The 20,046-nt window shown below is 37.0% G+C and overlaps 1 protein-coding gene across 13 annotated transcripts in view; it reads right to left on the reverse strand.

Moving 5' to 3' along the window:
* ABCA13 (ATP binding cassette subfamily A member 13) overlaps window positions 1-20,046 on the reverse strand; it is a 181,185-nt gene that overhangs the window by 58,710 nt on the left and 102,429 nt on the right. For 8 of the 13 annotated variants that reach the window (XR_003990398.1, XM_030478152.1, XM_030478114.1 and 5 more), the window contains 6 exons: window positions 13,709-13,940; window positions 12,857-12,943; window positions 12,221-12,293; window positions 10,503-10,621; window positions 9,333-9,420; window positions 1,422-1,530 (listed from right to left, as the gene is read on the reverse strand). Coding sequence is in view for 11 of the 13 variants with exons in the window: in XM_030478152.1 (XP_030334012.1) it covers window positions 1,422-1,530; window positions 9,333-9,420; window positions 10,503-10,621; window positions 12,221-12,293; window positions 12,857-12,943; window positions 13,709-13,940 (708 nt within the window). In the remaining 2 variants the exon portion in view is untranslated. Of the gene's footprint in view, window positions 1-1,421; window positions 1,531-9,332; window positions 9,421-10,502; window positions 10,622-12,220; window positions 12,294-12,856; window positions 12,944-13,708; window positions 13,941-20,046 lie in introns of those variants that run through there. The other 5 variants (XR_003990404.1, XM_030478163.1, XM_030478172.1 and 2 more) reach the window with 3 other exon arrangements.

Below are 20,046 nucleotides of genomic sequence, written 5' to 3' on the forward strand. Positions count from 1 at the left end.
GCTCCATCCTCCTTCCAGAGAAAGAGTGATAAGGTGCCCCTGACCTGTCTCTTCTCCATCCAGTATTTAGCACTGTTTTGCTTATAGTGTATCTATGTTATACAACAATGTAAAATATAACATTTCCATGATCCTTAGAACAACTATAATTTTATCCAACTTTAATCTGGATGGGAAATCCCCACTTCCCAATAATAGGTATAAAAATAAGGGTACTTAAAACACTGATGTTCCAAAATGGGATATTTAACGCTACAGATAACAAGCCAGCATCAGTACAATTCATGAAGTGCAGGGACACTTGATTAAAAATTCATTTCTATTAAAAATTATCATTAAAATACCTGATCTCATTTCATTCAAAATTCTGCAGAAATACATTACCTTTGATTCATTCTCATAATTAATTTAGAAAAATAAAATCCCAGCTATGTTGAAACCAAGTAATTATTCTTATTTCATTGACATTCTGGAAACTTTTCTTCATGAAATTCTGTTTTCAGATACTTAGGATTCCTTTTCCCTTTGCAATGATTTTCATCTTTTTACTTCCTTTGTCATTGTAAACACACTGAAAATAATTTTACCATTACACACAACCATTCTACATTTTAAAAAACACTTAAACATTGGTCATAAGCTTTCTTTAAATTTCTCTAAACCAAACTAATCTCTGTAAAACAGAACTTTAAGAACAAAAGAAACTGGAATGAACAGAAGTTAACCTGAACTACTAAACCCAGATTTTGAACTAGACTTCAACATCCTAAAAGTTCACCTGTGTCAACAGCTGATTCTTGAGCTGCAGTCAATTTTTTTAAAGTCAGTTTGTAAATTTTTTGGTTTTATTAATTCTTATACAGTTCAGGGGTACGTGAATCAGAGAATTCAGATGTCAAATATATTAATCTCTTTTTTGTTACGTACAATAGTAAGATATACCAACCTCTCCCATTCCTTGGATAACAGGATGCTATGGAACATTATGCTGCAGTGTGAATTTACAGGATACTCTGGGTTTACCCTCAATATTTACATAAGGAGATAAAGTGACAAAGAAGTTATAAATCCATAGCCTGTTGTCCATTTAAGCAAACCCTAGCAGTGGTTTCACAGGGACTAACATCCCAAGTGTAGCACAACAACTTACACTTATTCCACAGGAATGCCCTTTGAAAGAAACTCATATGGCATAATGAGCTTTAAATTAAAATTCTACCTTGTTGTGTACTACATTCTTCATGCACAAAAAAACCCCTCTTCTCTTTAATTAAAAGTTACCCTTTCATATCTCTCAGGAAGTGTCTGACTCAGCAATTCTACTTTATATTATGAAAAATTTTTTTACTTAAAATTATTTCAGTTTATTTCAAAACCACTTTTTAAAAGATACGAAAAAAGACTTAAAGAAGGGCTATTACCATACTGTCTCCAATCTGCATTAGGAGGCAAATTCAGCCACAAAATGAAGTTATTGAGTTCGTTTAAGTAGGATGGCAGTGCATGGAAACCTTTTTGGTTGTACCATACCTGGAAGAGAGAATGGAAATTATGTATCAAAAATTAGTGGAATCTGAATGCCTAATCTGAAGTTTCCCATATATTTAAGAATTTCATAAAGACGTCTAATTTTCCTGTTATGACACCTATTTATAGAAGAAAGTTAACTAGGCAGAACAGAAACAGTTAATTTGTACAGGTGTTTCAACAGCATGCAGTGCTTTGTTTTCTATTGTTGGAGCTGTGCACCTCTGTTAATTATTAAATTGAGATTCTCTGATTTAATGGAACACTCCGTCTCTTTCTTTACACACATTTGGTCAAATAAATAGAGGAAAACAATGTAAAAGGAACATTTTCCAATTTAATTGAAAATACAAAAAGATGAGTAAAAGTAGTGTTACAAGCAAAGAACACTATTGAAATTCCAAGAAGACATATCTAAATAATACCTGCAAGTGAGACACAGCATAAAATATCTAGGAACAGAAGAGCCTAGAAAGTGGGGAGAAAAAGAACCAAGGAGGCACTGCTTACAGATATTCCATAAAGGACAAAGCCACATCTCCACCTTCAACAAGCAATCAGCGATTTAATAAGCATGGATGACATTAATATAGACAAACTTTTAGGCAGACAAGTCAAGTCACTCTTTCTGTGAAGCACAGGGAAGCAATTATCCTGTAACATATCATTTATCCACAAATCATGCAGAATCACCCCAAGTTGATAAATATACTCAAATTCATACTTCCATGTGCTAGAAGAATCATTGCTGAGAGACTGATATGTCCCTAAACTGAAAATACTGAGGTTTGAGTTTTGCTTTGCCTTTGAAAATCGATTCCATGCCTATGCCTCATTACTGTTAATCACAGTGCCTTTGAACCTGCATTATCCATAATGAAAACTAGGTCAAATTATTACATATGTTTGTTTTCAGTTTAGTGACATGTTTAAAATCATCTTTGATTGCTATCTTTTCCTCACTCTAAAGCAACCTTTCATCTCCCTCTTTTTTATACACAGTTGAAAGACTCTTAACCTTTTCCTATTTGATATGAGCTATTTGCTAATCTGCATTTTGCACATCTCAGGATGATGCTGGGCAATTCTTACTTTGTGTCTGGATTCTGATTCATACTGCAAAGTGCACAAGGTTTAATATAGATCTTTCTTGCCTTAATACGCTTCTTCTAGGATTTCAGTTTTCTTAGAACCTTTCCAAAATTACCATATATACAGTTACATTTGGAATCTTCCCTGAAGATTCTTTTCTCATCACTCTGATGCTGTTCTCCTCTAATGCTCTTCCACATATGTATATGCCTCTTCTTAATACTGGTGTAAACTTCCAGATTTGGGGGGTGGTGGTGTATTTATTTATTTATTTACTTGCAGATAATTCTGTTTTTTCTTTCTAGTACCCAGATACAATTCTTACCTGGACACTAGTTCCAGACTTTGACCACTTTTCCTGCTGCGTTTTTCTACATATTTCCCAGTGCAGGTTGTCAAATCTTCAGTTCTATTTCCCTGTCTTATAATAATTTTCTTCTGATTTATTTTCCTGACTACCTACTTATGTGGATCTCTACATTGTAATCTAAAGTGAGGCAAGGTATACAACACTCTAATTGTCCATTCAGTTTCCTCCCATCTATCCTATATCATGCTTTCAAATTCCACTCTGAGCTCCATGTTATTTCTCCTATGACTCTCACCCTTTAATCTTCTTTTCCATAAGTTCCGTTAGTCATTATTTTTTAAATTAGCAGCTTTGGTCTACCACTGCTCTTGCTTGCTTTCACATTAGCTACTCTTCTTTATGTGGTCTTCACACCTGCTTGAAATCTCAACAGCATCTTACATCACCACATTTAAAGAAAAAAAGAACAAATCCCAAACTCTTTTCCCCTTTGCAAATTCATATGCAACTCCTTTGTTCTCCTCCAGTTCAGTTGCAACAAATTCCTACACAAACTAGATCTCCCATTCTTTAAACAACAAGAGTTCTTTAAAGAAGTTAAGTGAAATGGAACCTAAATGTCCTAAGGAAAACTGCAAATCTGGATTTCCTGTGTAAATAGCAAACAGAGCAAAGAAACATAAACAAGTGATCAAGAGCAGACACTCTTTTTCACACCCCCATACACCCATTTCTTACTCTATCTTTTTAAAACACATTTGTGCTGAACAGAAAGTTCTACATACGTAATGAAACTCCACTGCAATTGTGTTCATTGTATTGAAAAGAAAAAAGGCAATTAAGAAAACAATAAAGCCAAATTCTGATGGCACATCCTCATTCAACTGAAGCAGGGGAAAGGTCTCAAGAATTCACAGAATACGTTATAACTGCAATAATGTGACCAATATTCAAATGAAAATATAAACCCACAATAAAGCATTGTGTGTAATGATGCATTTCAATATCCAACATATTAATTGGATTTTTTTCCTTTAAGCTGCATTATGCAACTGAATCAAACCACCAGGAAATGACCAAATTGAAGCTGGATATTGAATAGTTTATAATCTGGCAAAAGAGGCATTTGATGTTGTTCACTTCATCAGAAGATAAATTTAATGGTTTTTCCCTAAAGTCTTGTGGCTTATTCTGAAATGATTGCAAGTACAATAAAAAAATAAATAAATAAATTGAAGAAAAAATGAAAAATATTCATTCCAGCTGAAATATCTTTCATATTTCTTGTATGCCACACAGGTAATTATTTACAGAGGGCAGAAAAGATATGAGGAATGGAAAAATATATAGGTTAAGATGATAAGCAATAGAGGAGCCGATAAGGAGAGGTGCCATGCTTGACCACGTGCTCACCAACAGGGAGGGACTGGTTGGAAATGTGACGCTCCAGGGCAGCCTTGGCTCTAGTGATCACGAGATGGTTGAGTTTGAGATCCTCAGGACAGTGAGAAGAGCATGCAGCAAGCTCACTGCCCTGGACTTCAAGAAAGCAGACTTTGGCCTCTTCAGGAACCTCCTTAGTAAGGTTTCATGGGATACAGTCCTAGAGGGCAGGGGGGCCCAAGACTGCTGGTCGATATTCAAGGATCACCTGCTACGTGCTCAAGAGTGTTGCATCCCAACTAGAAGAAAGTGCAGCAGGAGGGCCAGGAGACCTCCATGGATGGACAAGGAGCTGCTGAGGAAACTTAGAGGGGAAAAAAGAAGCTTATAGAAGGTGGAAGCGAGGACAGGAGGCCTGGAAAGAATATAGGAGCATTGCCCGGGAAGCTAGGGACCAGGTTAGGAAAGCTAAGGCTCAGCTAGAATTAAGTTTGGCAAGGGAAGTAAAAGATAACAGGAAAGGATTCTATAGATACGTAGCAAATAAAAGACAGACTAGGAACAACGTGGGCCCTCTCCGGAAGCTATCAGGAGAACTGGCTACCCTGGACTTGGAGAAGGCTGAGGTTCTTAATGACTTCTTTGCCTCAGTCTTCACTAGCAAATGCTCTGACCACACAACCCAAGTCTTGGAAAGCAAATGCAGGGACTGTGAAAATGAAGACCTTAGGCCCACTGTAGGAGAGGATCAGGTTCAAGACCATCTTAAGAACCTGAATGTGCACAAGTCCATGGGACCTGATGAAATCCATCCACGGGTCCTGAAGGAGCTGGCGAATGAAGTTGCTAAACCACTGTCCATCATATTTGAAAAATCCTGGCAGTCAGGTGAAGTTCCCGATGACTGGAAGAAGGGTAATATAACCCCCATTTTCAAGAAGGGGAAGATGGAAGACCCAGGGAAACTACAGACCAGTCAGCCTCACCTCTGTGCCTGGCAAAATCTTGGAACAGTTTCTCCTGGAAAACATGCTAAGGCACATGAAAAACAATGAGGTGGTTGGTGACAGCCAACATGGCTTCACTAAGGGGAAATCCTGCCTGACCAATCTGGTGGCCTTCTATGATGGAGCCACGGAACTGATGGACAGAGGCAGAGCAGTTGACGTCATCTACCTGGACTTGTGCAAAGCGTTCGACACCGTCCCGCATGACATCCTTGTCTCTAAATTGGAGAGACATCAATTTGATAGATGGACCACTTGGTGGATCAAAAACTGGCTTGATGGCCGCATGCAAAGAGTTGTGGTAAATGGCTCGATGTCCAGTTGGAAACCTGTAACGAGTGGTGTCCCTCAGGGATCGGTGTTGAGACCGGTCCTGTTCAACATCCTTGTTGGCGACATGGACAGTGGGATTGAGTGCGCCCTCAGCAAGTTTGCCGATGACACCAAGCTGTGTGGTTCGGTTGATACGCTGGAGGGAAGGGATGCCATCCAGGGGGACCTTGACATGCTTGTGAGGTGGGCCGATGCCAACCTGATGAAGTTTAACCAAGCCAAGTGTAAGGTCCTACACCTGGGTCGGGGCAATCCCAGGCACAGCTACAGGTTGGGCAGAGAAGAGATTCAGAGCAGCCCTGCAGAGAAGGACTTGGGGGTGTTGGTTGACGAGAAGCTTAACATGAGCCGGCAGTGTGCGCTTGCAGCCCAGAAAGCCAACCGTATCCTGGGCTGCATCAAAAGAATCGTGACCAGCAGGTCAAAGGAGGTGATCCTGCCCCTCTACTCTGCTCTTGTGAGACCTCACTTGGAGTACTGCGTACAGTTCTGGTGTCCTCAACATAAAAAGGACATGGAGTTGTTGGAGCAAGCCCAGAGGAGGGCCACGAGGGTGATAAGAGGACTGGAGCACCTCCCATATGAAGACAGGCTGAGAAAGTTGGGGCTGTTCAGCCTGGAGAAGAGAAGGCTGTGTGGAGACCTCATAGCAGCCTTCCAGTATCTGAAGGGGGTCTATAAGGATGCTGGGCAAGGACTTTTCCTTAGGGACTGTAGTGGTAGGACAAGGGGTAATGGCTTCAAACTTCAACAGGGGAAGTTTAGATTAGATCTAAGGAAGAAGTTCTTTACAGTGAGGGTGGTGAAGCACTGGAATGGGTTGCCCAGGGAGGTTGTGGATGCTCCATCCCTGGCGGTGTTCAAGGCCAGGTTGGACAGAGCCTTGGACCACATGGTTTAGGGCAAGGTGTCCCTGCCCATGGCAGGGGCGTTAGAACTAGATGATCTTAAGGTCCTTTCCAACCCTTACTATTCTATGATTCTATGATTCTATAAATTTTTATTTTCATTTCACTATTTTATCTTCTATCTATGGTTGATAAAATTACTTCCCCAGGAAAACACGACCCCTCACCAAATCAAATATAAGTTCTGTAAAGACATGTTTTCCAATATTCCATAACATTTTTACTTGCTGTTAATATTCTATAATAATGCTAGACTAACATTCTGACTAACCTATGGCTATCAAGAAAAAAAGGATGAGGAGGGGCAAAGAAATCACTAAGCATTGCTGGCCAGATTCATGATAGGGAGACAGGGAAAAAGGGTATTAGACTGGAGAGATGTAACTTCCTCTGGACACTTAAACTATTACTGTACAGTAAAGCCTCAAATCCCAACTTTTGAGACTGAAAAAAATGCATGCTTCAGAATGCCATGTAAACATAATAAATCGCCTTTCAGGGCTATTTCAAATTACTACATGTTCTTCCTATATTTAACCATGCTACAAACAACAGCAACTATGAAATCATTATGGAACAGTTTTTGCCCACATTTTCAAAGAAAACCAAAGAACACACAGTCATGAAGACACAAAAAATTTGAGGAGGAGTTGTGCTTTTGCCACATAGCAGTGCTAATCAGTGAGAGTCAATAATCAGTGGTTTTAATCAGCCACATTTGTCATGTGGTAGGTGTATTCTCTCGTGTGCAGGCACAGATGCATATTTTCTGTGTACATGCATATACTCTGTATGGGGTATATACAGCATGGTATGATAAGGTAAAGTAAAATAGATATTTGAATAGGCATCTTAAATTTGAACAGATCACTTTTTGAGTGGAGGAGAATAATTTATAAAGGTTCAGAAATTTCCAAAAGTGAAATGAATCATACAGGAAGTCTCTTCAAATGCAAATTTTTCATTTTCTTTTATACAAGGCTATGTAAATGGTACATTCACTGTCTCATGAACAAGCCTGAAAGGTCAAAGTAAAAGTCTGGTCATTAATTACTGAAAGGTTAATGCAATAATTTGACATTGCATCAGTTGAAAGCCACTTCCAGGAGGTATTTTAGATAGCACAGTGCCCTTTATAAATCTACTCCACTATTTTCTTTGGATCTGAAATATGAAGCTTACTCACTAACAGTATAACTATAATTTATCCCTGTGCTGATGGCAGGTGGAGCTCTATGCCAAAGACATTTAAAATAAAAGGACCCTGACAAAAACTACAGTGCAGGCATGTCAAAACAAGACTCTAAAATGATTAAAGATATATAGAACAAAAACAGCAGCCAGAAAAAAACATCTTACTGCAATCCTCTAGGACTTCAAGTTTCTAATGAAGGATTGATGGAAGTGGAGTTCAAAGCTATAAGAAATCTGGGGTAGAAGGGTCACAAATGCCCAAAATGAAAATATACATAAGGTACTGTGTGTATATGAGAGATTTTTGTAAAAACTACAAGGAAAAGGCATTGGAAACAAATGGTGATTTTGCAAAACTAAACGTGAAATTATATTTGATTCGAAAATATCTGTATGTTATTTTAACACATGGTTGTTTTAACACTTTATCCCAAAATGGATTTGGGTACAGAGCTGATTTACACTCTTCCTTCTCTTCTTCCATAAAAGAAAATAAAATCTAGTTTCTATACCCTGACAATAAAATTTAAGGGAGAAGCATCTCTCTTTCATATTCCAATCTGGAATATGGAAAGTCCACAATTTCCTCTTAACAAATCTGTTCTACTTCGAATACAAGATGAGAGACCATTCAATGATATTCTTAAATGCTCCACCAAGACTGCTGTTCCTCTACTCATTACTGTTCTACATTTGAATGGATCTCAAAAGAACCTTTCAAAGCATCCCCAAGGAAAATAAAATCCCTTGCACTTATAATTGCCTCTTAGGCTCTAGGTCACATCCCAAGTTTTTACAGTATTGAGATACTGTATCTTTCCAGTGCATACCAAAATATCTCAAGGAAAAGTTCTTTATTTAAATTGCGCTTAAAATAATCCTTTTCCTGACCTCAGAGGTAGTTCCAAGACAGAAAACAATGGCTCTATGTAGCATTGCAAGACAGTATGAGCTACTGTCAAGAGATTCAGATTTCACAACCTGACTAACTTCAACAAGGCACACTTCTCTTTCTCCAGGATAAAAATGGAAAGTTACTCGTATTTGACAAGGGGATTATAAAAACAGGGTAGCATATTTGTCATGCAGAAGTAACTAGTCCTAGACGCTAAATCTTTACTTCAGGGCAGGAGAGAAATGTATGAAAGTATTCCTTGCAGGAATGTAAAAAGTATCTGGAATTACTAATTTTTTAGAAGTTCAATGAACTTTTGTCAATTCTGACATTTATCTTTTGGGGGGGGGGGGGGGGGGGGTGGGGAAGGAATACCTGGGCTGACTAACTGAAAAAAAATAAGCTTTACAGGTGAGCTCAGTTAGAATCTGAAATAAGTTCACAGGAAAAAACAAAAGCAGTGTCATCTGATTCACTTAAAACTGCTTCGCAGAACACCAGAGAATACTTCAAGAACTATGAACAGAGGAATGGACTATAATAGACAGAGGGGTTTTCTCCCAACTTCTAAATGAAGGGATTTTATGTAATGATTTATTATTTGCTAAGTGCTATGAAACCTGAAACCTGAATCAGTAAGCAACATACACATACAAATGAACACACATACATGCAACTCTCACCTTAGCCAGATGCCTAGACTTGGTGGTGTTCAATTTTTTATCTTGAAGTTCAAATGCTTTTCTCCTTCCAAAAGACCAACCACCATATCTGGTAATAGAAAATAACGTAATAACAATTTATCTGCCTTAAGGTTTCCAGTCTTCTCTTGCAATGATAAAGACAGAATATCTACACTAATGTTTTATTTTTCAACTGAAAATAAAACTTCACCCCTCACAAACCCTTACATGTTAAGAAAAAAGAGGACCTCAATATACTCTTGAATCAGGTAAATTGTATTGCTTTTTTCTGGCAAAGGAATTCCCTCAGATAAGAATTTTTACTTTCTGAAAACTGAAATCCAAGCAACAGCAGGGTTTGTGAGCAAGTGAGGTATTACTGACTTTCAGATACATCTTAAACAGCTTGACATTTAGATGGGATGTCTGGAGACATTCAAGACCAGGCTCGATGTGGTTCTGACCTGATCTAGTTGAAGATGTCTTTGCTCATTGCAGGAGGATTGGACTAGATGACCTTTGAAGGTCCTTCCAACCCAAACTATTCTATGATTTAATGATATTCTAGCTCAAATCTTTCATCCTAAGATGTTTACCACTATTTTTTCCAAATCATGCACTTTTTCTAGCTAATACTTCCTTCTCCTTGATAAAATCATAATTGGTTTAGTATTTCCATTTGTGTCAAAGGCAGTGATGGAGCCGCAAAGGCATATAAGTAAAACTCAAAATACGGCAGATAACCTCTTTGGCTGGTATCACAGAATATGAAGTCTTGCTAGGGATATATCAGCCCTTTTTACTTCGAAGAAATGATTACTTAGAGCATGTCCACCTCTATTTGATTGAGTCCCTAAGGAATGAAAACTATATTGTTCATCTAATTTGTATATGCATATAATTTTGTTTCCAGGAGATGCTGAAATAACTCACTGTGTGGCAAGAAGAGAGCCAGGGTATGCCTAAAGACAGCTATCATGCAACTGCTGGAGGAAGCTCTGAGAAGTGACCATGGATGTGGTTCCATGTTACCTTGCCTGACTCTACATCTTGATAATAACCAACAGATAAAGCCTATTACCCCTTATATTCTCAGTGACGTAGGTCTATGCTTTGGATCAGGAAGGATTTATCAGGAGGATAAATAGAGATTAGGTATTTTAAGGTTACCTTGCTTTGTTGGAAGGCCTCACTAAATATTCTTCTACAAGAAACCCTGAAAGATTATACAAAATATGTCCTTTCTTATTCTTCACATATGGAGCAGAGGTATTGAAACTTAGACACATCTGAAAAACAATAAAAGCACTCTTAACTATCAGTGGCACTACATTTAGCCATCTTTTTGAATTTTTACATAGAATTTACAGCATTGCTTTTCAACTGGGTTTGCCTTCCTCAGTTTCAATAACTTTTCAATAAATTATGTATGGATTTATAAGGCATCTCAAATAATTGCGAGTGTCACGTACATATTAGAACCACCTTTGATTTCTCTCAACCCTGCCAGTCAGTTTTGTTTTGAAAACATCAACACTTGTATGTAAGTTTATAAACATTTACAGCAATGAAAAGGCAAGACTGCCTTTTGCAGTCTTGCAAGACTGCCTTAGGCCTTGTGCCTAAGAATAAGTATGAAAAAAGCACCAGATGTATATGAGATGAAAACAAAATTCTAATTAAAGCAATATTCTTCTAAAAATGTAATTGATGAACTGCAGCAAAAAAAAAAGGAAGATTTTTTTTTTTAATGATTCAGTGGGATATTCTCACAACCAAAGAAAAGGAGACAGATATTATGATCTGGTATCTCAGAAGCCTTATAGATTATGTATATCAACTGAAAATTTTAATGCTTATTTGACATCTCAACCCCACACAAATTAAAATTCACTCTCAGAGATTCTGAATGTCCATAGCTCAGATAGAGGTTCTGCCTCCACGGTCAAGTGACTTCTCTCCTTTGAGTTTTCATGGTTAATGGGCCTCTCTCTGTGTGAGTTCCCATTTCCATTGTATTTAAGCTTCTCATATTGTAAGTATACATCTCAGTAGTATTAGAGGCAAATCTGTTCCTTGACCAGCAAAGTAAAAAATTCATTTCCTCTTTCCACTTTTCCTATAAAAGTATTCCTATATTTCAGATGCAACTGTTTTAGTCTAAATATTTATATCTTTATGAAGGAGAGAGCCTATTTGATAGAATGGTCCCATCCAGGGTAATATATTTCTCACTTCAGACAGTTTCACATTCTTGTTTATTACTCAGCCTCAGAGTAAGTCAGCAGGAAAACTCACTAGTCAAGGTTGTCAGAAATTCATTACCTTTTTCAAAGTCCCTTCTTTCCTTGAAGGTTGTTTTATTTTCAAATAGGCAATTCAAATCAAAATCAAACTTTATCAATTAAATCTCATTCACATGTAGATTCCCTGGTAGCTTCTATCAGGTAGGATCACCCGCCTTTCCCTTTTGAAAGTAACTAGTTTTCCAGATATTATGGAAGGACTATGCTTTAAACCTGTTTTCCATGAGGAATTTTTTGGTAACCAAAGTTCTATAACATTTTTGAAGCAACGCTGTACCTGCTGAGATAAGTTCAGACATTTCTGATTCCTGCTATTTCAAATCAATCTGTAGCTATTTCTAGTGCATATATACACACACATAAGTACATCAAAATAGTGCAAGCTTTCCCCAAAGATTTCAGAACATTTAGCTCAAACATTAAATGAAATGGAAGAAAATCTCCAGTCATAACAAAGCCAGTGCTCTGAGGGTTAATTTCCTCATTCTTTTATTTAGGCCTTCAAAAAGAAGAGTCAAGTTACTATATGTAATATACACACGCTTAATTTTTACGTACATAAGTAAATATGAAATAATATACCTCTTGTTCAGTCACACATCCACATGAATCCTGGGGTGACATAGATTCCATCTGCCAACATGAATTATTTTTTCTAATGGGAATAAACATAACAATACGAACAAACATTAAATAAAAGGAATGCGTTACTTAACAGAAGAAATCCAATGAGTAGCAAGCAGATCTGGCATCTTAGAGTCTTCTTAGCATTTCATCAAAAGGGCAGCTGTGTCTAAAGCTATCTCAATTTTACTCATTTGTACCAAAGTGGATTCACTAAAAATATTTATGAAAATAAAACAGCAAACGAGCTGCATGCTTTGTGTTTGCAGCAATAAGTAATGCATGGCCATCACTCTGCAGTCCTGAATTTGGAAATCTAGAATGCTTCCTAACAAATATTGTCATTATTGTCTAACATTCATGCATATGGACATAAGACTTGATCAAAATCCTTCTGAAATTAATCAGAAACTGACTTCTAAGGGATTTGGATCACAACTTTAATAATGAAGCCTACTTTGCCTGGATGCCAGCTCCTTCAACAGAACAGATTTGTCATTAACCTCATGCTGCCAAGAAATCTCATCCATGTTACACAGAAATATCAAATTTACAATTTACAATTAAGGAAGTAGTTATGCTATTCACAGTTACCCTTGTTTTGAATGCATGCATGTGTGGTCCCAATCAAAGAAATATCTCAGTAGATTCTGGGAAAGGTTCCCTAGATCATCTTCAGTGCTGTCCAAAGTGAGCCACAGTGAGGGAAGGGGGAAGGAGGGAAACAAAAGCAAAAACAAAAACCACCATGTTAATATGTCTAGCTTTATTAACTTTCAGGCTCAAGATCCTACATGTTTACCAAGAAATTTAAGAACTATAAAATCCACATATAGGAAACATATCAAAACAGCAAACTGAACTCATTTCAATGATTATATGTGAACATGTAAAGAAATTCAATACAATTATATTTAAACAAATCTCAACATCTCCCCATGGCTATCTCTCTCTTTATAAACATGCATTCCTAACAGTTAGCATGCTTAAGTGTTTTTACATTTCATTTAGAAATTCAAACAGCATCATGTTATGTTTATGATGATACCTACTGGATATTTGTCCAGTAGAGAAAGTGATCTACAGGTGATATGCACTTGAAAATGGTTAAGCAATTAGTTACAATGAAGCATGCAAAGGCTTGTTTAAATACACTTGTGCATTTACATATAAATAGCCATGGCTGGTATTGAAATAGACTACCCAGTTCAAACTGCTCCAGAGTCTTTGCCCTTTCCTTCAGAAAATCCTTTGCATAAGGCTTTTCTAATTTTATCTCTCCTTCATTATAATTATAAAAATGTACTAAATATCTGAAAAATAAGTAGCTATTGTAAAAAGTAACCTATTGTTCTTCCTAGAAAACAAATAGTCTTTAAAATATGAGAACTCAAGGGTGAAGGTCCCTGAACCCTGGATATTGCTGATGATGGATGAGCCCTTTACCTAAAGAAAGATTCTGCATCATCATAAAGTCTTGGTGTCAGCTTGAGAGATGGGTAATCAATAGCCAGTGGCTTCACACTAAACAAGGTCATTGCCAGTGCAACAAAGAGGACAGGCAGCAATACATTTGACAGGGTTCCTCTCCAGTCTCGCCTAGTGTGCTGAAACCTCTTCATTAGAAGGGCAACAATCTGTGCAAGAAAAAGATGGGCTCCATGCACACTCGAGGCCCCTGTAAGTGAGAAATGAAACACACAAAAAAAAAACAACCACAACAAACAAGACAAATAAAATTGACAAACAAGAAAAATAAAATTAATTTTCATTTGATACCTTTTCAAATATAGAACATAATAGTCTTTTTGATTAAAAAAAAAAAAAAGAAAAAGAAAAAAGGAAAAAAAAGAAAATAGACAAAAAAAACCCTCACAAAACTGTACAAACCAACAATGTTCTTCTGGATGGAATAATATAACCCCCTAAGTACAGCTAATTAACTCTTCCCATAAATAAGAACCAATATGCAGTTACACATCATCTCTATGGCTCCCCGTACTCAGCTAAAAGTGTACAGAATGATTATTCTCCCCTGGTCCTCATACTGGTACAACCATTCCTTGTGGATTGCCACCTTTGCTCCTAGATAAATTACTATGACAAACATCGTAAGTGCTAGCGATATAGATTCCATAAAAGCATCCCCTTTATTCCTCTGCTCATATGGGACTGATAACATTTTCTAACATGTTAGTCAATGCAGTTTTCACATAATCCCAGCTAATGGGCTGTCCCTCATATTCCTATAAGAGTGAGTCCACAGCTTATTAACATCTCACTAACCAGACATTTTCCTGATAGACTTTCCCTTAAGTTCATTTTATTGTTCTTTGTGAATCAAACCAATCACTTTCCATTTTAGACCCTAATGCCTTCTAGGAATGTGCAGGCTATTACCATCTTCTTGTGGCCCTGCCAGACTGAATGCACTTCAGCCTTTTTACTTCATTATAGCATAGCAGTGTCTGATAGATTTACTACCACAGGTGTTTGTACTGTAGCAAGACTGAATACCTTGTTTACCACAGTGCTCAAAGAGATACCATGTTTTATGATCCCTCGGGATTCTGTTACTACCTCCCCGTATATATATTGAGACCACTGTAAGCAGGATTTCCATGTTACATTTTAACAACTACTTGCACGGGAGTTTTCAAGTACCTCAAATTAATTGTCTTTCACTTAGCCCAGGATATGAAAAATGACTGGGAATAAACACAGATTTGGTAAGATTGAACTGTGCCACCTGAGACTTTGCCATGAATATAGGACTGTTCAATGAATGAAGGAAGAGCAGTGGATGCTGCTTATTTTGACTTAACAAAGCCTGTGACATGGTCTCCCACGGTGTCCTTAGAGCAAGTGGGGTGAGAAGGATTACATGGCCCACTGGCCGGACTGCAAGGCCACACACTGCAGGATGTGACCAGGGGTACTGGGTCCAACTGAGGAGTAGTTGGTTACCAGGGCTGTCCCTCAGGGTCAATGATGAGGAAAACGCTGACTAACAGTACTTGCTTACACACACACATGTGCACACCTGCATCTGCAAGGGATCTGTTTGGAGGAGTCTGCGAGTCAGGCACTGGGGATAAAAAGAATATCCTGGCAGCACAAGCAGATCTCTGGCAGCACCCAGGGACCCCAGTGGCACCAAGGAGCAAAGTCTCTGCTCAAGTAAAGAACAGGAAGCAGCAGGCACCAGCTGGACCATGGGAAATTTTGAATTAATATATCAGGAATAAAAAATTTCATTGTGAGGGTGAGAACCAAAACTCAAGATGAGGGTGAGAACCAAAATTTGAGATGAGAACTCAAAATTCAAAATTCAAGATGACAAGACAGTGAGTAACTTGCTCTTACTTGACCTGGTCTTCCAATCTTAGTATTCTCTGATTCTATCAGATTCCAATTAACTTGAAGTAATTAATCTTGGTTTCATTTCTGGTGAAAAATATTTCCAGTATTTATTCTTTTAATTCTGCAACTGAATTATTTTTTTCTTCCCAGAAAATCACGTAGAAGAAAAATTCTGTCCTTAAGCAGTTCTAATCACAGCCATATCGTGCTAAATTGACAGTTAACACAAATAGGATTTAAAATTTTTAATCTCTGGGGAGAAAAAGTAGCTACAGAATTCAGATCCTGGATCAGCATTCAGGCACCCCAATCAAGAATGGTTACATTCTGGGCTTGAAACCCTTGTTTTTCTATAAATTGGACTAGTAAGAGAAGACAATCTTAGTAATAGAATTTTTTTTAAAGCAAACTTCTTATGAATGTATTAAGCTCTTTGAATTATTAGACTTCCAATAGTTGACTCAGTACAGAAATCAAGACACTTGAAAGCAGAACAGTTTTCAAGGGGTGAGTGATTTTAGAATAAAAGAGATGCTTTAAGTGTTTCCAGATGAGCATCACTGAAATTGTAAAATATACCATCTCTCATTTATCAAAGTAGTGAAATGCCAGAAAAGGAGCATGAAATGAAGTATTTGTCATACTCTTGGACCTGTTCATAGATTATAAGCAAGAAATGTGAGTGAAAGATGCTTCAAAATATTTGACCCTTTGAATCTCTGAAAGAGGATTATCACACCTACTTTCTGGGGACAGAAGGAAATCAAAGCTACCATTAGTTCTTTTTTCTTGACAAACAGAGTAGAGAGAAATGATAAAAAATTCATTCAGATTGCAATAGGAAGAAAAAATGTCATCTTGAATAAAAATAATTGTCCATTTTACCCAATATCCTGACTCTTACTCAATATTTCTAATGCTGGCCAGCCAAGATACATCACAGGAAGATGCAATAAACCATTATATTAAAAGCATGTGTTTGCCATAGGCATCTCTTCTTTTTAATTTTTTTTTTCTAAAACCCAATATGGTTATTATTTATAATTCTTGCTGAGAAAGGTGTCAAATATCTTTCTGAATCATCTTAAATTTCACTCTTTCTGACCTTGAATTCTGTCATTCCTTCGTGTTTCAGGTAAAAACAAAAAAAATCTTGTTTATCTGTTTTGAATTTATTCTTTTTGATGGTACTGGATATGCTCTTAAATCTTGCTTTAGGAGGCACGTTATAGAAGTTTCCAATCTACCTTCTGTATAAATAATCTCAACCTTTCAGTCTCCTCTTATAAAAATCTTTATAGTCCTAATCAGCCTCACCACTTGCTTCAAGTCCTCTTGTATTACCCACTGTATTGGTTTCAAGATATATTATGTTCAACACAGCTATCAGATGAGGAAACACTACTGATTTGTACAATAGCATTATGCATTCTTGTACTGATCCACTTGTCTTCTTTATGCATCATGCCATTTTGTCTGACTGCAGTCACACTATGAAAAGCATCCTGCATTGGGCTTTCTATAATTGACCCAGTATGGCTTTCAAGATTCTCAACATATTAAATCACTCCCCCCAATCCCCCCTGCCCAAAAGAAAACCAACCTACTAAATACCATTCCTGTGTACACTTGCCATGTAACCCTTCATGTTTCTGAATCCTACATGCATAGTCTAAATTAACTAGGACCTACAGAATTTATTTTTCCTTCATAAAGCTTCTAAGTAATTCACCACCTACATTTCGTATGTATGTCAGGAGGAATAAAAATACACATTTATGGGAAAATGGTTCCTGGTTACCACTGATAATCATAAAGGCTAGAAGACAAGACCAGATGACCTCTCTGTTATGAAGTCAATTTTTATGCAGAAAGCTTATGGAAATATTCTCATTAATAATGTAGATCACAAAATTAAAAACCTGACCCAGCTGTTAGAAGCTGTCTTTCTTGAATTACAATTGCAATTATCCACAAGAAGTGCAATTATGTTCACAATTAAGTTGTACTTCCCAATTCATCCAGGCTCTCCTTTGTGTTATGGAAAAGATTTTTGCCATTTTCCAATTCATATAGTTAATATCAGGTACAGGGAAACAGAGCATAAGTCCTAAAATCTGGGAACCAATATTTTGAAAATCCTTACCTGCTATAGAATTAGGAGCAGAATCAAATACCGTAAGAGTTTAACTGGAGATCAGATGGTCCTTTTCTCCCCTTTTTGAGGTTCCAGAAAATAATGTAATTCTAACCTTTTTTTCATGGCACAATAAAATAAGGAAAAATGGGCTATGCAATGGCTATGTTAACACCCAGGAGCAGACATTTCCAATTCTACTTCTGTAATTTTCACATTTAGACAAGTTATTTAGGGGAGGTCCAGGTTTTGAGAATTTAATCCTGGAACTGAAATACCCTGGCAAAACAGTTCAGCTAGGTCACATGAAACTGGTTGCATTTGGAAGTGATATATACTGACTAGCTTATTAGAAGTTCTGTGCCAAAAAGTAGTTCTAGGCTGAGCTAGTGATCTGACATTATTCTGCATTTCATCACATGCCATACTGGCATAAGGTCTGTGCTAGCCAACCAGTCTGTGCACAGTATTTCGTTAGAAGGCATGCAAGTTTCCTTCATTTTCTTATGTATTTGTTTACTCACTATAAAAATAAGTATAATATTTATTTTGTTTTCAGGAGGATTTTTAGGACTTATTTTCATGCAGGGCCTTTGAATAAAAGTAATTTTGTGTGAAGCATAAAAGGAATGCCTCTAGTCTATGTTTCATACTATGATTGATTCTTGCTTATATGGAATAGGGTCATGAGTTGTCTCCATACAGGTTAGAAAAATCTGTATTTTGGGTTTGTTTTGGTTTTTTGGTTGTATTTTTGATGGTGGTGTTTTTTTTTTCCACAAAACACTATGACATAATCTGAAAAATGTATTGTGCAACACTCAACATATGTTAATTTGTTAACAATGAGCTGCAGCCTTTCAGTTGTTGTTGCTGGGAGAGAAGGAACAGCTTAAATGATTAATTTTCCAGTCATGGTTTCATATGAAACACAACTGATACAAACACTTTAAGCACCAATCTAAAATACTCCACTCACACACTGATGCACCTTAACCCTACCTTCCACAGGATAGCTTTGGGATGACTAAGTAGTAAACTAAGAAATAGTTAAAACCAGGACTAATTTTTGGGTACTGAATAACCTAACTGAAAAGAATACATTATAATTATTAAAATAACAAACTGAATAGAATACATGATCTAGGTTCTCAACAGCTCATTAAATGCAGCAAATGACTACCCCAAAAAGATTTATTCCTACCTCCCAACCTCTCCAATTTTTGTACAGGTTACTAGGTGAACCTGAGCAGAGCTCATCTGAATCCACCTCTTCCTAGTACAGTCCAGCAACAGAATATGCTGCTGCAAAGATCTACAAAATAGTCAGAACAGGACATTTTTAGAGGAAGCAAGAATCCAACTACTGATTTTTTCCAGACATACCATAGCCTCATTTGCATTACAAATAACATCCTTTAATTTCAAAACCTTGCACTTTTTTCCAAAGCTGGAACATACTATTACCTGTATTATACAAACAGGTGACCACCATTGAATGCAAGCCAAATATTTCTTAGCAATTATACAAATTAGATAGAAACTGAAAAATTAGATCCCCATTTTCCTTTACTTCTTCACAAACATCCATGACTATTTCTAGCAGACATCATAAATTCATCATATGAACTATTAATTTATCTATCTGTAAGGCCCATACAATATACAAAGAAGATAAGCCAGCCTCTTGAATTCACACATAACTAACACTGAAACACACATAGCATTTCCTGGCTGTTTTAACCTTTTATTTAATGCAAGAATACCCAGTCTCATACCACTGCAAAAATCCATTAAGCTTTTTTATCACTTATATCAAAATAACAGAAAATCCTCTAAAAGTATAAATACCACACCATGCACCAGCACCTCGTGTATGGTAGTAGATAAGAACTTTAGAACAGATGTGCATCACAGCCACTCTGTATTTTAAAGGAAGATCTGGGGAAGCAAAAAAGTCCAAAGGGCATTTAGCAAAGTAGTTAGAAAGTCAGTGAACTGAGACCTCTGCTTTTAATTTATGGATATGATTTATAATCTTACCTTCCCAAACCTATTTGTCTGTTTTATCTACTCATTGCATTCAGCCTTAAAACGACTGCAAGCTGTCAAAGGTAGTAAGAATCTGGGGGGTTTATCCTTACTGTTAGCTCATAGGGTGTCGAGACAGGGCTTGTCTTTAGGTTATGTTTCCAAGATACTGCAGCTAGTATAATAAACAATAATAGCCACCAGAACAGCTAGGGAAAATAACACCTTAGTTGCTACTGAAGCATTAGCTGAT

This window comes from Strigops habroptila, chromosome 1, assembly GCF_004027225.2.
Source record: "Strigops habroptila isolate Jane chromosome 1, bStrHab1.2.pri, whole genome shotgun sequence".
Classification (NCBI taxonomy): domain Eukaryota; kingdom Metazoa; phylum Chordata; class Aves; order Psittaciformes; family Psittacidae; genus Strigops; species Strigops habroptila.